Source organism: Pelophylax lessonae, assembly GCF_965119305.1.
Source record: "Pelophylax lessonae genome assembly, chromosome: 8".
In the NCBI taxonomy this organism is placed as follows: domain Eukaryota; kingdom Metazoa; phylum Chordata; class Amphibia; order Anura; family Ranidae; genus Pelophylax; species Pelophylax lessonae.
This window is the reverse complement of record NC_138775.1, coordinates 174,547,106-174,566,306: the sequence shown is the minus strand read 5'-3', so window position 1 is coordinate 174,566,306 and position 19,201 is coordinate 174,547,106. Positions and strand designations below refer to the sequence as shown.

Sequence of the window (19,201 nt, the reverse complement as noted above, 5' to 3'; positions counted from 1 at the left end):
TGGGACGGAAGACACCGCCGCGTCATCTGCAGAGCTGAATAGAGGAGGCGGGACGGAGGTGCGGCCGTGTAATAAATGCAGGACTTTAGCGACTCCTTATGTTTTATTATCTTTAGTAATTATCGTATTATTTATCCTTAGGATTTCATTACATTTAGTATTTCTTATTTTGTATTATAGAAATAATAAATGTAATGAAATCCGAAGGATAAATAATACGATAATTACTAAAGATAATAAAACAAGGAGTCGCTTAAGCCCTGCATATATTACACGGCCGCACCTCCGTCCCGCCTCCTCCGCCAGCTCTGCATATGTGCCTGCCTTCCTAATGTCTCAATGACGCGGCGGTGTCCTCCGTCCTCCATCGCACCTCAGCCCCGCCTCCTCTCAATCAGCTGTCCGCTCTCTGTTATAATTTTTCCAAACCTCGACAAATGTCTTCTGCGCATGCGCACGGACGACTCCTATCAGCTGTTTTGTGATGCTCTGCCCCCGGAAGTGACGAGGTACGATTTTTCAAGTCACGCGATGTTTCCCGAAGAAGTTCTTCCGGTTTATGCGGAAGTTGTGTTTGTATTCTGAGAGTGAGAGAGAGAGATGGATGCGGGGGGAAGGAGGACGCTGCTGGTTCGGCATCTCCCTGCTGAGCTGAGTCCCCAGGAGCAGAGAGAGCTGCTGGAGAAGAGCGGAGCATGCAGTGTGCGCATGTGTTGTGGGAGGACGAGGGGGAGCCTGGTAAGAGGGAGCACAGATACCGTGTATGAGCCCCTGTGTGCTCCATGTGTACAGTGATCGCTGTGTGTAATACTAGTACACTCCGGTTAGGAATAAATAATATTGAAGCTGATATGTTGGTATGATTTGTATTGGATAGTTCCATTGGTCCAGCCTGGCACAGTGTACTTACCTGAGGGATCCCTGGGGAAGCTGGAAATGCCCCTCCTCCACTGATCACCGCAGTCTTCTGGGTCCAGTGCCTGAGCAGCTGCATAGTGACCACATGGAGAGGTTCGCTGGCCACCGCTACCATTTACAGAATGTGTTTTTTATATTAACCACTTCAATACAGGGCACTTTCACCCCCTTCCTGCCCAGGCCAATTTTCAACCTTTAGCGCTGTTGCATTTTAAATGACAATTGCGCGGTCATGCAACACTGTACCCACACCAAATGTATGTCATTTTTTCCCCCAAAAATAGAGCTTTCTTTTGTTGGTATTTGATTACCGCAAGTTTTTTTTCTATTTTGCTACACAAATAAGAAAAAAGACCGAACAAGTTTAGAAAAAATAAAGTTTTTTTTTTTTTTTTTTTTTTTTTTTTTCATGTTATAAAATTTTGTAAATAGATACGTTTTTTTCCTGCGCTGATGAGGACTGATGGGGTGGCACTAATATGCAGCACTGATAGGCGGCAATAATGGGCACTGGTGGGCGGTCCTAATAGATTACAATGATGGGCACTGGTGGGTGTCACTGATAGATGGCAATCATGGGCAGCTCTGACGAGGAGGGCTCTGAAAGGGTCCCTGAGCCCTGATTGGCATCCCTGGTGGCCATGGGTGGGTATCCCTGGTGGCCATGGGTGGGCAATCCCTGGGGGCTCTAGTGGCACCCCCCCAAGGGTCTGCACTGGTAATCAATGCTCTGATTACCAGCACAGACCTCTCCTCTACTCGTGCATGTCGGGCACAAACTGAGGAAAGCCGATCAAGGGCACTTCCTATTTACTATGTGATGTCATTAGGCTCTTTACCGAGATCGGAGATGCGGTGTGTCAGAGTGACACACCGCAGCACTGATCGCCACCCTGCGAGCCCCCCAGGGGATCGCAAAGCGCTCTATCCTGCTGGACATCATATGACTGCCAGTCAGGATAGTACAACCACTTTGCCACCGTCAATCTGTTATAGGGCGGGCGGCAAGTGGTTAAACAATACAAGACATTCTCTGATTGGATGAGGTGAAGGGGTGGTGATGTCCTGATCTGCACCTCATCCAATCAGAGAACGCCCTGTATTTATTACCACTTGCCGACTGTGCTATTAGCTAAAAGACGGCTACAGCATGGTCCTCCCAGAACCCCCCCCAGCGGCACATATCGGGCGCGCTCTGTGGCTACAGTGTTCTTCAGACACATCTGAACACAGATCAGCATAAAGGGCTTAAAATAAGATTGAATTACCTTCCTGTCATGTGTTGACCAAACAATGCAGTAAAGAAAATAACTGGCAAGAGTATAGACCTGGACCTACTAGTCTGTGCTGGAAATAAGGTGAAATTACCAGTGATCAGAAAGGCAATGCTAAAAATGTAATATCAGATCTGTCAATGGTCTAAACTTTCTGTCTTTGTTCTTATTTCTTTTCAGAAGCATGTGGCTTTCGCAACATACCCAAATGAATTTGCTGCTGCAAAGGTATTATTTCATATTTTTTATGCTGCACGTCTTGTTCAAGGACTAACTAGTGGATGCATCATATGAAGTGTGTTAGCAATGCATACCATAGTGTACACTATTCTGGAGCAAACAGGCAGAAGAGAAAATTGTGAATGAAATGAAGAATTCTGATTTTTATATTTGGTTCAAATTGCTGCAGCCATGATCATTATTTAAAGCCGGAGATTTTCAGGTAAAGGTGATCCGAGCGGCTCTATAGCTGTGACTAATGAAGCCACAAGCGGTGAGTTTTGTCACTTGAGGTTTTGGTGCCATTTCCCTAGCAAGTACTGCCAGTCAAGCAGCTGATAAAACAATCTATTTGATGAGTTGCCTTGGAGGGCAGAAGAGTGGTCGTGTTCAATAGGCCTCCGATCTCTCTGTAATGGGTACCTGTCACTACAAAAGCTGTCACAACGGGTGGTGTTCACCCCTTGGGAAAGCAATAAAAGTTGACCCCCCCCCCCACCTCCACCTTCCCCATGCTAACCTGCAAATGCAACACGCACATAGGTCCCACATAGGTAATTGGTGATTGCACCACGCGTTTGAGGTATTGCCTAAAACTGCAAAGTGAGAGCAAAAATTCTAGTACCAGAGCTCATGGTTAATGCTAAAATGGTACCTGTAAGGGCTTTTAAAGCATTGAATATGTATAATTTTAGGTACAACAGTTTGTCGCCATTTCACAGATGTGCACAATTTTAAATCTTGACATATTTGGTATTTACTTCAAGCAATACTCCCTTTTATATTTTAGCAAAAAAATATTATTGATATTATATTTGTGCTAGTGTGCACTAAAGTGTATTTTTTTCCTGTGTGTTTGACATATGGCTGCACAAATATTGTATGACATAAAAAAAATTGCAAAAGCCACCGTTTTACTCTCCAGGGCCTTTGCTTTCATAAAATATAAAACGTTTGAAGGTTAAAAGTCGTTTTATAGCACAAAAATGCTGATTTTTAACAAGCATGTAAGAAATGTCAAAATTGACCTGGATAGTAAGTGGATAAAACCCTGACAAGAGTTTCTTGCTAAAGATGAGATGTAATACATACTCTTCAACGGCTCCTTTGTCCTAGCTTTGCTCTGCAGAGGCACTACAGCCTCCATCAGAATGTAATTCTAAAGACTATTTTTTTTTAAAATTAAAATCAAGGTTTATACTTGCCTGCTCTGTGCAGTGATATTGCACAAAGGGGCCCCTTACCTTTTTTGGCAGCCTAAACCTTTTTTTTTTTTTAACTTTTTTTTTTTTTTCTTCAGGTGTCCCTATAGCAAGCCTTGTGCTTTTTGGACATATGTGCGGGAGCACTCCTTAGCCAAGCTGTGTGCGCTCATATAGACACAACATGGCTTTGCCATGGCCCCGTTTCTTCCTCACAGAAGTTGATTGAGCACAGCAAGAGCCTACGGCTCCACTGCTGCCTGTGTGTTTTGTGAGACCAGGAAGTGAAGGGAGCTGCAGCCTGGGGAGAGAGCTGAATTGTGAGAGGACACAGATAAGTGTTCAGGGATGATGGAGGGGAACAGTTAGTGGGTGTTTCTTATCTTACCGGGAATGCATTAGGGTAAAAAAAAAAAGCTGAAAGCTTTTCTAACCACTTTAGGCATTTAACATTTCAGAATTGTGGATGCCTGTGTCCCCTTCTGTGCATTGTGGTTACATCCTCAGACACCTACAGTATCTCACAAAAGTTATTACACCCTCACATTTTTGTAAATATTTTATTCTATCTCATCACTCAAGACATGACACTTTGCTACAATGTAAATTAGTGAGTGTACAGCTTGTATAACAGTGTAAATATTCTGTCCTCTCAAAATAACTCAACACACAGCCATTAATGTCTAAACCGCTGGCAACAAAAGTGAGTACACCCTAAAGTAAACATATCCAAATCGGGCCCAATTAGCCATTTTCCCCTCACCAGGGTAATGTGACTCGTTAGTGTTACAAGTTCTCAGGTGTAAATGGGCAGCAGGTGTGGTAAATTTAGTGTTATCGCTCTCTCATACTGGTAACTGTAATTTCAACATGGCACCTCATGGCAAAGGACTCTGAGGATCTGAAAAAAAGAATTGTTGCTCTACATAAAGATGGCCTAGGCTATAAGACGATTACCAAGACCCTGAAACTGACCTGCAGCACTGTGGCCAAGACCATACAGCGCTTTAACAGGGCAGGTTCCACTCAGAACAGGCCTCACCAAAATAGAACAAAGAAGTTGAGTACATGTGATCTGTGTCATATCCAGAGGTTGTCTTTGGGAAATAGACGTACGAGTTCTGCCAGCATTGCTGCAGAGGTTAAAGGGGTGGTGGGTCAGCCTGTCAGTGCTCAGACCATATGCCGCACACTGCGTCAAATTGTTCTGCATGATGTTGTCCCAGAAGGAAGCCTCTTCTAAAGATGATGCACAAGAAAGCCCGCAAACATTTTGCTGAAGACAAAGAGGCTAAGGACATGGATTACTGGAATCATGTCCTGTGATCTGAGGAGTCTAAGATAAACTTATTTGGTTCAGATGCTATCAGCGTGTGTGGCGGCAACCAGGTGAGGAGTACAAAGACAAGTGTGTGTTGCCTACAGTCAGTGGGAGTATCATGGTCTGGGGCTGCATTAGTGCTGACATCACTGGGGAGCTACAGTTCATTGAGGGAATTGTGAATGCCAACATGTACTGTGGCATATTGAAGCAGAGCATGAGACCCTCCAGTTGTAGACTGGGCTGCAGGGCAGTATTCCAACATAACGGCCTCAAACACACCTCCGAGATGACCACTGCCTGCTAAAGAAGCTGAGGGTAAAGGTGATGGACTGGCCAAGCATGTCTCCAGACCTAAACCCTATTGAGCATCTGTGGGGCATCCTCAAAAGAAAGGTGGAGGGCACGGTCTCTAACATCCTCCAGCTCCGTGATATTGTCATAAAGGAGTGGAAGAGGACTCCGGTGGCAACCTGTGAAGCTCTTGTGAACTCCATGCCCAAGAGGGTTAAGGCAGTGCTGGAAAATGATGATGGCCACACAAACTGACTCCTTGGGCCCAATTTGGACATTTTCACTTAGGGGTTTACTCTCTTTTGTTGCCACCGGTTTAGACATCAATGGCTGTGTATTGAGTTATTTTGAGAGGACAGCAAATTTACACTGTTATACAAGCTGTACACTCACTACTTTACATTGCAGCAAACTGTCATTTCTTCAGTGTTGTCACATGAAAAGATATAATAAAATATTTGCAAAACTGTGAGGGGTGTACTCACTTTTTGTGAGATACTGTAAATCTCAACAGGACCAGTAGTGATGTGTGGGCAGGTGCATGGAAACTGACAGCATTGAGGGCTGAGCCAGCTAGGCAAGTGGCATTTTAGAAGGTCAGCAATGTTGTCAGTACAGTTTTTCTATAGGATGTGTAGTTGGCTTAGCAAGGTAAGTTGAAGAGCATCAACCTTGAAAAAAAATTTGCAGCCATTATTATGGAAATAAAGAAAAATGCCTACTTTCCCTCTTCTCTTATAGAATATCGAATTATTCAACAGGTTTTTTTTTTTTTGGACTTCTCCTAAAGTCTCTAAAATTTTATCGCAAGCAGATAAATTTTTCATGCAGTTTAATTTTATTTTTAAAACATACAAGAACTCTGAAATGACCTCACACCATTCATTCACAGGCTGTTTCAGTACTTCACCAGCTCACAGTGTTGGGTCACACCCTTGTGGTTGAATATGCTAAGGAGAACCACGTTCACCTCCCAGACCAGCCATCTTTCTCTGAAAAAAAGAAAAGGTTTGTGTGTTTTTTTTTTTTTGCTCTCTCTGTAGAGTAAAACTTGACTAAGCTATAGAAATAATGTGTGCTCATCTTGCTGGTATTTTGCTCTGGAACTTACATGCACTGTAGGTGACAGCAGCACAAGGGTATTGTTTTTTCCATGACCTCCACTTACGCACATAAAAATATATTTTCTCTTTTGTTCATTGACGAACACAGCTCCATATCTTCTTTGACCCTTGGGTTATGCTGCTCTCTGTAGGACACTAGGGTCAAAGAAGATCTGGAGCTGTGTCCGTCAATGAACACCAGAGAAAAGGATTTTACGGTAAGACAAAAATCCAGTCCCCCCACACTTATCTTTTTACTTGCCTGCCCAGTGACTCAGCTATTGTCCTAAAGTTATCTGCTGTCACAGGCCAAATCCTGCACTGCTATTTTTTTCTTCCTATGTCATCAGGAGCTAGCTGTCTCTTCTGGGTTTTTGCAGCCAGCCACTGATGTCACATCCCTAGGTTTGCCCTCCAGCTCTGTGTCTCCCTGCTTCTGCAATTTTCTGTGATATGTGATAGGATATCCCAGGAAGCTGCAGGAGGAGAGATATTATTTTTGCTTAAAGCGGTAGTATACCGCTTTTTGTGACTTTTAACTACAGGTAAGCCTATAATAAATAAAGCTTACCTGTAGGTACAATTAATATCTCCTAAACCTGCACGGTTTAGGAGATAATTGCACTGCATGCAGCTGCTGACGCGAGCGGCGCATGCGCTGTGAAGGTCTGGCGGACCTTCAGCGTTCCTTGCCGGGAAGTGCCGAAAAATTACTCCCGCGCGCATGCGCGGGAGTGACGTCTTCGCGGCTCCAGCCACTCACAGCGCCGGAGCCGCTGAACCCGGAAGAGATGCCAAGGGATCATGTCAGCTCCCACAGCGGTGTCCGAGGGTCCGTGTCGGGGCTTCGCTCTAAGGTAAGTATTTCATAATGAGCTAGTATGCGATGCAATACAAGAGATATTATCACAATAATAAAAAAATATACCATGGAAGTGTTGCGCTAAACCACATAAATGAGCATGTGTAAATAATGAAAATCCGAATGTAAACCGTCTCTTTCATAGACTAAAGATTCAAACGGGATGATAACAAGTTAAGATACTCTTGCACTTTTAAGATCAGATGTAAAATCTCCACCAAGTGAAATCACTGCCATCACCAGTAAAGATGGACTCTTACCAAAGAGCCTTGACCCTCTATTAGGCCCCGTTTACACTTGTGCGCTTTGTCCTGTGACTTGGGACTGCAAAGTCGCATGACAATGTCATACCTAATGATTTCAAATCAGTACCATGCATATCGGTGCAACTTCAAGTCACATTGACTTCAAAGTAGTCCCTGCACTACTTTGGACTGATCTTGATGCGATTTGAGGGCCAGAGACATAGGCATTTCTTTAAGTCCAATCAAAATCGGAGCAAAAGAATTTGCCGTAAAATCACACGACTTTTAGGTTGCACAAATGTAAAAGGGAACTAAGGGAAGGTCATATCAGCTTAAGATGTTATCTCCAGCTCTTTAACACAGGTGGGAAACTGAGAAATCAGCTCAAGGCAGACCCCAGGACGATTACAAATCCTGTTACGTCTGGCTGGCTGATTGCAGACACTTTGGTACCTTTTGGCTCACTGCATAAAGTTTAGTAGAATCAAATCCTTCTCAGGTTGCTGGTTAATCATCATTAAGTCAAGGCAATGACCACAGTCTTCAGTATCTTCTCAAGTCCAGATGAAAATAAATGTGGCTTTAAAGCATACAGTTTGAAGGTCAGGAGCAGGTAGACCCAAAGTGGAGTCATTGACAACACCTACATCAATAGGTGACGTTTGAACCACGCAGCTGTAGAGCAGAGCAGAACAAACGATACAGCGGCAAGTGACCGATAAACGTTATGCAGCAAAAACTGCCATAGATGTGGTCTTACTGGTAAATCCCATTGCAATGGAGACTGGAGAGATAGCCTAGAGGTACATGGCTGCAAGGATGTATCGTGCGGTGTATCTTGCAAAATGTATACAGCCAGGGTCTGTGAATCCTGCAGTGCTGCTCTGTGGAAATCATTAAGCCACATGAAAGCTAATAGCTAAAAATCCATAGAGTTGTCTAGTACCTGAGGATGTGACTAAAGTTGCACAGATAAGTCCTGAAACCAGGTACATCCTGGGGACTGGCTTGATCACTCAAGGATATTCAGTTTTGTCCCATAGCTACTCTTTTGTTACCTTGGCTTTGTGCTTAGGATCATTGTCCTGTTGAAAGATGAACCTTCGCCCCTGTCGGGTCCAGAGCGCTCTGGAGCAGGTTTTCATCAAGAATGTCTCTGTTCATTGCTGCATTCATCTTTCCCTCAATCCTAAATAGTCTCCCAGTTCCTGCTGCTGAAAAACATCCCCACAGCATGATGCTCCCACCACCATGCTTCACTGTAGGGAAGGTATTGGCCAGGTGATGTGCCGTGCCTGGTTTTTGCCAGACATGACGCTTGCTATTCAGGCCAAAGCATTCAATCTTTGTTTCATCAGACCAGAGAATTTTGTTTCTCATGCATGATCTAAGAGTCCTTCAGATGCCTCTTGGCGAAAACCCCAGGCGGGTTGTCATGTGCCTTTTTACTGAGGAGTGGTTTCCGTCTGGCCATTCTACCATACAGGCCTTATTAGTGGAGTGCTGCAGAGATGATTGTTCTTCTGGTGGGTTCTCCTCTCTCCACAGAGAAATGCTGGAGCTCTGTCAGAGTGACATCTTGGTCACCTCCCTGACTAAGGCCCTTCTCCCGGTTTGCTCAGTTTGGCCGGGCAGCCAGCTTTAGGAAGAGTCCTGGTGGTTCGCAACTTCTTCCATTTTATTGATGATGGAGGCCACTATGCTCATTGGGACCTTCAGTGCTGCAGAATTTTTTTTTTTTTTTTTTGTACCCTTCCCCCCAGATCTGTGCCTTGATAAAATTCTGTCTTGGAGGTCACAGACAATTCTTGGACCATCCAACAGTGTATAATTTCCTATGTTACAAAAACATCTGTCTTTTTATAATAATTTCTTGTCTTCTTTCAACAGTGGAGAGAAAGCTGATGAATGTAAAGACTCAAAGCTTCCAAGCCAGGTTTCCATTGAGCGAGGAATAGCTCCTAATCATGGGTATGCGTTATGAAGTTTGACTTATATGTAACATCTACTATTTTGATTACTTTTGTAGAGCATTTGTATTGCAATGTGTATGCTTGCCTTAATTAAAATAAGGTCTCTCTCGGCAGTTGAACTGAAACTCGGCCAATTTTTTTTTTTTTTTTTTAAATGGTTATTTAACCTCTTCAATATAGGTCACTTTCACCCCTTCCTTTTTTTGTTATACAAGTGAAAAAAGAGCGAAATTTTGAAAGAAGAAAAAAAAAAACCCCTTCTTTTATGAGCCTTTGGGGGGGGGCATTCCATTTCAGAATAATTTCCCTCTTGGCAGATTATAACAAATAATTTAGCAGGGTTTTGGTGCACCTAGGCCTCTGCACATTATCCAGGACTACCAACAGAGCAAGCTCCGGGGAAAGAGGAAGTGAGAGCTAGAGGCGGTAGATGATGTGCTCCAAAACCTCAGTCCAATACTGAAGTATAACTGAACAGGTCCAGAACATGTGAATCTTCATGCGCATCCTCTGGAGGGGTATACTACACTCTGTAGAAATTTAACCTGTATCAATTTATCTTTCGAGGAGATCAATAACCTAACGCTATCCTCAAGGCAACTCTCCCTATCCAAATCAGGTAGATCCGCCTTCCATGAGTCCCATAATCTTTCTACCTTAGGACAATCCGTTTTTAACAGATCTAGGTAGAAAGCAGAAAGCTGCTTGGCAAGCGACTCCTCGGCCAGTAAAAATAACCCAAATTAGTGAATATTATTTAGTCTGTGTGAAAGTAATAGTCTACAACCTATGGTGCCAGTAATTGAAAATTGATCACACCTGATGTACCAATGGCCTATCTCATTTCTTGAGGTCCTGAAATGTCAGGACAGTACAATTACCCCCCAAATTATTCCTTTTTGGAAATTAGACATTCCAGGCTATTTAGTAAGAGGCTTGGTGAGTTTTTTGGAAGTTGTAATTTTTTTCCCCATAATTCTTTGAAAAATGAAGAAATACATATATATAATTATTTTTTTTTTTTTTTTGCACAAAATTGTCATGTTATTTCTCATACACAGCATATGCATACTTGCAATTACACCTCAAAATACATTCTGCTACTCCTCCTGAGTATGGCGATACCATATGTGCACAGCCTGGTTACATACAGAGGCCCAACATCCAAGTAGCACCTTCAGGCGTTCTAGGAGCATAAATTACACATCTAATTCCATTACAACTTATCGCACTTTTGAAGGCTCAGGAGCACCAGGAGAATTGAAACGCCCACAAAGTGACCCCATTTTGGAAAGCTAACACCCCAATGTATAATCTACGAGGCATGGGCTGCAGATAGGTACTCGGGTACTCTGATGGGCTTCAGAAAGGTACTTGGGTACTCTGATGGACTAGAGACAGGTACTCGGGTACTCTGATGGACTAGAGACAGGTACTCGGGTACTCGGGTACTCTGATGGACTAGAGACAGGTACACGGGTACTCTGATGGGCTGGAGACAGGTACACGGGTACTCTGATGGGCTGGAGACAGGTACACGGGTACTCTGATGGGCTGGGGACAGGTACTCGGTTACTTTGCTGGGCTGGAGACAGGTACTCGGCTGCTCCAGTGACAGGCACTCGGGTACTCTGAGGGGCTAGTAACGGGTCCTATTTATCTGTGGGCAATCAGTGTGTTTTATTGTGCACTGTAGGTGGTAACTAGCTGTTGCAACAATCTCCTCCTCACCCAGGATCGGTGTTTTTGGAGGAAAGCCCAGTAACCGCTAGTTACCGCGGTTTGTATACATTTTGTGACTGGCTGTGATTGGACACTTTACCCTGATTAGGGATGGAATGTGTCAGAGTGACGCACTCCATCACCGCTCTGTGCACCCCATGAGCGGCAGATACAAGTACAGTGCATGTGGCCGGCTATGATTGGACACCGCCGGTCACATGGTAAAAAGCCATTTTTTATTGGCTCTTTACACTCATCGGGGATGGTCTGTGTCCCGAGGGACACGCCTCATTACCGATCGCCGTCATAATATGATGTCCGCCCAGGGGTACAGAGCATTCCTGCCGGCGTCATTTTACAATGCACCGGTAGAGAAGTGGTGAAAAAACAAACAATGTCAAGGAAAACTACGATATTTCTGCAAAGTAAATAACTTTTTATGGTGCTCAATTGCCCTCACCTGTGTGTGTGATTGGTCTTCGTCCTCTCCATCACCATTGACTTTTTCTAATCCTTATGCAGCTGACCTTAGTAAATGGATATGATAGTATATCATTTAGCTTAAGTTCACACTAATGTGGTGCTGGAAACCCATTAATTTGTGCGCGTTTCCCACACTGCATTTAGATCGCACTGTCCTTGTGATCTGCAGTGGGTGTCAGTGCAATCTTAACGACACCCCATGCTCCAGTAGCAAACAGTGGATTTGCCTTTCCCAGGCCCACTCCGAATATACGCTTCACTGCTGAACCTTTTAGTTGTGCTCATCCCTACTATGTGTCCAGTGAGTGGGGACACGAGAGGGGAGCACAGAGTGAAGGTCACAGATCGTCTATTGCCGGGGTCCTCAATAGGCAGACTCCGGGCCGCCTCCGGACCCACGCGGATTAAAATCTGGACCGCCGAAGCGGTTTCCTTCCTTCTGTCTCAGCGGGGGGCAGAATGGAGAGGATCGGAGTGGCTGTGTTTAGCGCTGCATGATTACAAAAAGCCGAGTACAAGTTCTTCTGCAGCGGAGAGGATGTCCTACAAAGTCCCGCCTCCTGGGCCGGCTCTTACCTATTATAGACAGAACACTGGTGACGTCTATCATAGGAGCCGGTGTCCAGGAGGCGGGACTTTGTAGGACATCCTCTCCGCCGCAGAAGAACTTGTACTCGGCTTTTTGTAATCATGCAGCGCTAAACACAGCCACTCCGATCCTCTCAATTCTAACCCCCCCGCTGATGACAGAAGGAAGCCGACCGCTTCGGCGGTCCAGATTAATGGGGGCACGCACACTGGTCACTCTGCAATATTGGGGGCACGCACACTGGTCACTGCATTATTGGGGGCACACACACTTGTCACTGCATTATTGGGGGCACACACACTGGTCACTGCATTATTGGGGGCACACACACTGGTCACTGCATTATTGGGGGCACACACACTGGTCACTGCATTATTGGGGGCACACACACTGGTCACTGCATTATTGGGGGCACACACACTGGTCACTCTGCATTATTGGGGGCACACAAACTGGTCACTCTGCATTATTGGGGGCACACACACTGGTCACTCTGCATTATTGGGGGCACGCACACTGGTCACTGCATTATTGGGGGCACGCACACTGGTCACTCTGCATTATTGGGGCACACACACTGGTCACTGCATTATTGGGGGCACACACACTTTTCACTCTGCGTTATTGGGGGCACACACACTGGTCACTGCATTATTGGGGGCACACACACTGGTCACTCTGCATTATTGAGGGCACACACACTAGTCAATCTGCATTATTGGGGGCACACACACTGGTCACTCTGCATTAATGGGGGCACGCACATGGTCGCTCTGCATTAATGGGGACACGCTCTGCATTAATAGGGGCACACACATGGTCGCTCTGCATTAATGGGGGCACGCACATGGTCTCTCTGCATTAATGGGGACACGCTCTGCATTAATAGGGGCACACACATGGTCGCTCTGCATTAATGGGGGCACGCACATGGTCGCTCTGCGTTAATGGGGACACGCTCTGCATTAATGGGGGCACGCACATGGTCGCTCTGCATTAATGGGGGCACGCACATGGTCGCTCTGCATTAATGGGGGCATGCACATGGTCACTCTGCAATAATGGGGGCACGCACAATGCTCGCTCTGCATTGGATGGGGGCAAGTTTTGGGGAATGCCTTTTTTTGTTGGCGTTCTGTATTTGGAATTGGACGGTCACTTTTCCGGACCTCGGACTGAATGGAAAATTTGTAAGTGGACCTTTCAAGTTTACATTTGAGTACCCCTGGTCTATTGTTTCACAGTTTGAGCACTTTTGGAATATCTACCTCACCAAATAGTTATTGTTAATCACCAGGACTGTTTTCACTTTGCACTATATATATATATATATATATATATATATATATATATATATATATATATATATATATATATATATATATATATATATATATATATATATATATCTCATTGTAGACTATAAGGATGCTTTTTCACTTGGCACTTTATGCATATTCATTTGGCATTTAATGTATATGAATGTATCTATTTATGCTTTTTTGCACATCAAGAAATTGCAAAAGTTTTTGAGCTGATATTTTGAGGATTTACACACATTAATTGCACATAGGATTCGCACATATAATAATTTGAACATACAATTTTAGTAATCAAATATTTATATATTTATTTTAAGTAGGCACCGAGCACTTTATATCGTTTAAATAAGGGAGCAGCGCTGATACACATATCATATATCTGAAACAAAAGGATCACCTTGTTTTATCAACAGCAGCCCACATTTATAATTTATCATGCACGTTGATTTTGATACATTTTTTCATATTGTGGAAACACAATATATATTCCTAAGCGCGGGTTCATTTATATTTCTATACCTAGACGATCTGCTTCTGTGTGCAGAGTCTTCATCGGCTCTAGAAGTTGATTTGGAAATTTACTGTGTGAACTCTACAAGGGTACGGATAGACACTGAATTTTCAGAAATCGGCTCTGACTCAGTCTACCAAACTGGACTACTTGGGTCTGACGCTGGATTCAGCCTCGGCCCGGGTGTTTCTTCCGCAGGCAAAACTCTCTGCTCTTGTTGTCCAACCGTCGGTCGTTGCTCAGGACATGCATACAAGTGCTGGGTCTGATGGTCTCCACCTTCGAAGCGGTTCCGTTTGCTCAGTTCCATACCAGACCCCTGCAAAGAGAGATTCTTGCCAAATGGAACAAGGACCGCAGTTGCTGGAGAATCTGATCCTGCTGATCCAGGGTACGCAATGGCCTCTGATATGGTGGCTCCGCTCTCCGGCGCTTCGCCTGGGGAAGTTCTTTCTTCCCCTGTATTGGACAGTGATTTCCACGGATGTCAGTCTGTCCGGATGGGGAGGTGTCTTTGGAGTATACTCCACTCAGGGTGTTTGGACTCGAGAGGAGTTCAGTCTACTGCTCAATATCCTTGAGATTCGGGCGATCAGGCTTTGTCTATCCCAGTGGATGGATCGTCTGCAGGGATGCCCGGTGAGGATACAATCGGACAATGCTATGGCTGTTGCATATGTCCATCATCAAAGGGGCACAAGAAGTGCCCTGGTGGCCCGGGAAGTAGCCAGTATCCTCAGGTGGGCAGAACGATGTGTTCCGGCCCTCTCTGCTGTGCACATTCCAAGGGTAGAGAATTGTCAAGCGGACTATCTCAGTCAGCAGACGTTGGATCAGGGAGAATGGTCTCTCCATCCGGAGGTGTTTCATTAACTGTGTATCCGGTGGGGGACTCCCGATGTGGACCTGTTGGCCTCCTGTCTCAACAGGAAGATGCAGAGGTTCGTGTCAAGGTCTCGGGATCCTCTCGCCGATGCCGCAGACGCCCTGGTGGCCCCCTGGGCTCAGTATCATCTGATTTTACGCTTTTTCTCCAATACAACATCTGTCGAGATTGCTACGCAGAATCGAGGTGGAAGGGATTCCAGTCATTCTTGTGGAGTCAGACTGGCCTCACCAGTCTTGGTACGCAGGCCTGGTAAGGCTGGTAGCAGACATTCCTTGGAAACTTCCACTCAGGGAAGATCTTCTGTCTCAGGGACCAATCTTCCATCCTGCTTTACAGTTGCTGGCTTTAACGGCCTGGCTATTGAAAGCCAGGTGCTGAAGGACAGAGGGCTGTCTGAGTCGGTGATACCTACACTGTTGAAAGCTAGGAGATCTACTTCTAGGAAGGTTTATCATCGAGTTTGGAAGGCGTACATTACTTGGTGTGAGTCTCAGGGGGAGGGGGGGGGGGGTTTCTCCCTGTTCCTTTTTCTGTGTCTCGCCTGTTGGAGTTTCTGCAACTTGATGTAGATTAACGTTTGGCTTTCGGCACCATCAAGGGCCAAATTTCCACCTTGGCCATATTTCTCCAAAGGCCGTTGGCGGGGAAGTCCTTGGTTCACACTTATATGCAGGGGGTTCGCAATCTGGCTCCTCAGGTGTGATCCCTGGTACCTTCCTGGTAACTCAATTTGGTACTGTCGGTACTTCAAAAACCTCCTTTTGAAAATATTTTAACTTCCTCTGCTCAATCTGTTGCAGAAGGTGGCCTTTTTGGTCGCTATTTCTTCTGCGCGTGGGGTGTCTGAGTTGGCTGCGTTGTCCTGGTGGTTCACAGGGACAAAGTGGTGTTAGGACCCTGTCAGTCGTTCTTTCCTAAAGTTGTCTCCCTAACGGGGGCAAAGACCACAATAAGAACTGACAGGTCTTCTAATCCATCTTCACTCTATCCAAAACTTAAAGTTTTGCCTTTTTAGTTTCTCTTTAACCAGTTTACGACTGCCTACCGCAGATGTACTGCGCTCGCTCTCGGGAGTCAAGGGGGCGAGCACGCGCCGCCGATGCGTGTGTTGGGCGGCTCCGATTGCTGCCTGACACCTGCGATCGTTCCCCGCTGAGAGAGGGCGGTCAGCTGTTGTAAACACAGCCGACCGTCGTCCTCCCTGGGATGATCACAGAGCTCATGTGATCCTGCTATATAGGATCACATATCTCTATGGTCATTCCGGAAGCCACGCCCCCCCCCCCCCCCCACAGTTAGAATGACTCCCCTTGGCTCACATTTAACCATTTGATTACCCACAGGGTTAACCCCTTCCCTGCCAATGGCATTATTACAGTAACAGTGCATATTTTTAGCACTGATTACTGTAGTAATGTCACTGGTACCCACAAAAGTGTCAAAAATGTCAGTTAGTGGTCCGATCTGTCCGCTGCAATGTCGCAGTCCTGCAAAAAATCGCTGATCGCCGCCATTACTAGTTAAAAAAAAAAAAAAACAATAAAAATGACATAAATCTTTTCCGTAGTTAGTAGACGCGATAACCTTTGCGCAAACCATCCAAAATACGCTTATTGCGCTTTTCTTTTTTTTTTTTACCAAAAATATGTAGCAGAAAACAAATTGGCCTAAAATGTTAAATTTTGATTTTTAAATTTTTCTTTTTTCTTGGGAATGTTCTATAGCAGAATGTGAAAAATATTGTTTTATTTATTTTTAAAAATTTCAAAAAATTTTTTTTTTTTTTGTTTATACCGCAAAAAATAAAAATCGCACAGGTGATCAAATATCAGCAAAAGAAATCTCTATTTGTGGGGAAAAAAGGGACGTACATTTTGTTTGGGTACAGTCGCACGACCGCGCAATTGTCCGTTAAAGTAACGCAGTGCCGAATCACAAAATAGGGCCTGGTCAGGAAGCGGGTAAATCTTCCGGGGCTGAAGTGGTTAAGAGGATATTTTCCCTGCATTGAAGTACTATGCTTTCAGTTGCTCTTTGAGTAGAGAAGGGGAGGTGCTGATATCACTTGAGAGTTCCATCTCCAGTGCACTATGCTGCCATAGTGCCAAAAGTGCTGCCATATTATTGTGGTTCCATAATAACAGTCCATATAAACGAAAGAAAAAAACACAATGTAAGGAAAGCACTGTACCCTGGTACAATCATGACATAAATCTCTGGATGAATAAAACATTTCAATTTATTAGAAATGATCCAAAGCATACAGTGGCAGGGAACATCCCATGATATAACGTTGTAGACCCAGTTAAAAATACCTGAAGATGGAACTGCATGAGTGACAGATATGCTCCAGAGAGAACAGTGGGGCTGGTTCAGCTGGGGTCCTGGGGAGGCAAGGCGTGCTGCAGGAGTCCAGATGTGATCCTGATCTGGCTGGGAAACTGAATAGGAGCATGATGGAGATGCTCCAGTCAGCGAAGGAGCTGACCGGGGGCGTCTGGCTGAGGTGAAACAGCCGAGACGCCTGGGAATAAAAGCCCTCTCGCAGTGAAATCCGGACTGGTCGCCTGGATATAACGTCACAAGCTGGCGGAAGTAGAAGATGGTTAGCCGTAAGGCATGGGCAACACTGTATCGAGTGGGAAGCTCAAGCGCCTCTGTTGCAAAGTAAACATGGGATTAAAACCCAGTAGCCAAGACTACATTTTTCGGGACGTGGCCCCTTCTTCAGGTCTTAATGCCACAGGGTGGTGTCAGCTCCTGTTCAGTTTTCGAGCCAAATGATGGTCACATCTGGAGTCCAGAGATTTATGTCATGACTGTACCAGGGTACAGCACTTTCCTTACATGTGTTTTTGTTTTTTCTTTGATCTCATTGGTTTATGAGTTTTGGACAGCAGCGACCCCCTCCCCCCCCACAGCAGGCTCTTTTAATTTCCCCAGTAGTGATTTCGAGTGCTTTGACATTTGTGCATTTAAAAGAAAGAGCTTTGTCATCAGCAGATCATGGCTGTAATCTGAAACAGAAAAAAAAAATTGGAAAATAATGAGCAAATTCATGGTGAGAAAGGAAAAAGTACAATGAATCTAAGGAATTTTTTTAATTTTTTCTTTATCCCCATATGAATTCTTGGAGTATATTTTTTTTACTTTTTTCTTTGGAAAGAATTGGGTATTTCTCTATGAGAAGAAAAATCTTTGTCAAAATGTATTATAGAAGGTTATTGAAAATCAATTACACATCTTATATATTGTGTAAAGGCACAGAAAAATTCCAAAAGATATATTTTTATATCTGATTTAATAAGTAAACTATAAAAAACATTATATGATCTTTATAAACTAAATTAATAAACATTAATAGAAAATGAAGAAAGTTAATGTGTAAATCCCCAGAATGCACTTTTCTTATTGGCTTTCGTTTGGTCTGGTAAATATACTTTTTGCAAGCATTTTGTTATATCTGTTTGATAACTGCAAAAAATAAAACAAAAAAAGGTTAATCTTGTCAGAAATTCTGAGCTGTCCTGTCGTCTGTACGCTTGCTGTGTTATCTTAAAGAGCCATGTTAGTTCTTATCTTGTAAACAAAGCGTTCTGTATAGGTCACAGAAAAAAAGGAAGGTTATTTTGTCAGCAATAACATAGCGGGCTCTTTAATTCGGTGAACATAGACATTTATTTTGAAAAAATAGGGTATGTGATAATAACATCCGTGCAAAAAAGATGTCAGTGGGTACAATCAGTGTTGGGACAAGAAACAAGACATACATAACATGTGACAAACAGTGACAAAAATCGGCCGGCAAAATAATGTTGCATCAAGAATCTAAATAATCATATAATCAATCAAATGTTAGTTGCAATAATGGTGATTCTTGAAGAGGCTCCTTGGGTGGCTGTGGGTCGCCAATGGGGCTGATGGCCATACTGCACAATTGTATGGAGTGTTGGATCCAGTGAGGTCACTCTTTTTTGTGTGCTATTAGTCTTGGCTATGACTTTATGGGGAGAGGGCTGGGGGTATCTCAGTCAGAGAGGTAGCTTTGGGGGAGACAGTATATGTTTAATGTTGCTGCCATGTGGTAAAGCATCAATCGTTGGCATATAGGGTTCTTTGACGAGGAATAGGCAGAGATCTGACAATTGTCTTGATCACTGATGGTAAAATTACCGTTTCTTCACCCCTATCTTGTGACAGAGCGTCGCTCTACGTTTTAACCTTGTAGCTAGTATTGTTGTGGGGGGTATAAGGTGATAAAGGGGACTTGTGCA

At 44.3% G+C, this 19,201-nt stretch overlaps 1 protein-coding gene across 1 annotated transcript in view; it reads left to right on the top strand.

The window, feature by feature from the left end:
• Positions 1-591: 591 nt before the first annotated feature.
• LOC309562405 (RNA-binding region-containing protein 3-like) overlaps positions 592-19,201 on the top strand; it is a 205,646-nt gene continuing 187,036 nt past the window's right edge. Inside the window, exons 1-4 of the mRNA XM_082266608.1 lie at positions 592-738; positions 2,373-2,420; positions 6,121-6,236; positions 9,329-9,409. Of these exons, the coding sequence (XP_082122734.1) occupies positions 601-738; positions 2,373-2,420; positions 6,121-6,236; positions 9,329-9,409 (383 nt within the window). The 5' untranslated portion in view covers positions 592-600. The remainder of the gene's footprint in view (positions 739-2,372; positions 2,421-6,120; positions 6,237-9,328; positions 9,410-19,201) is intronic.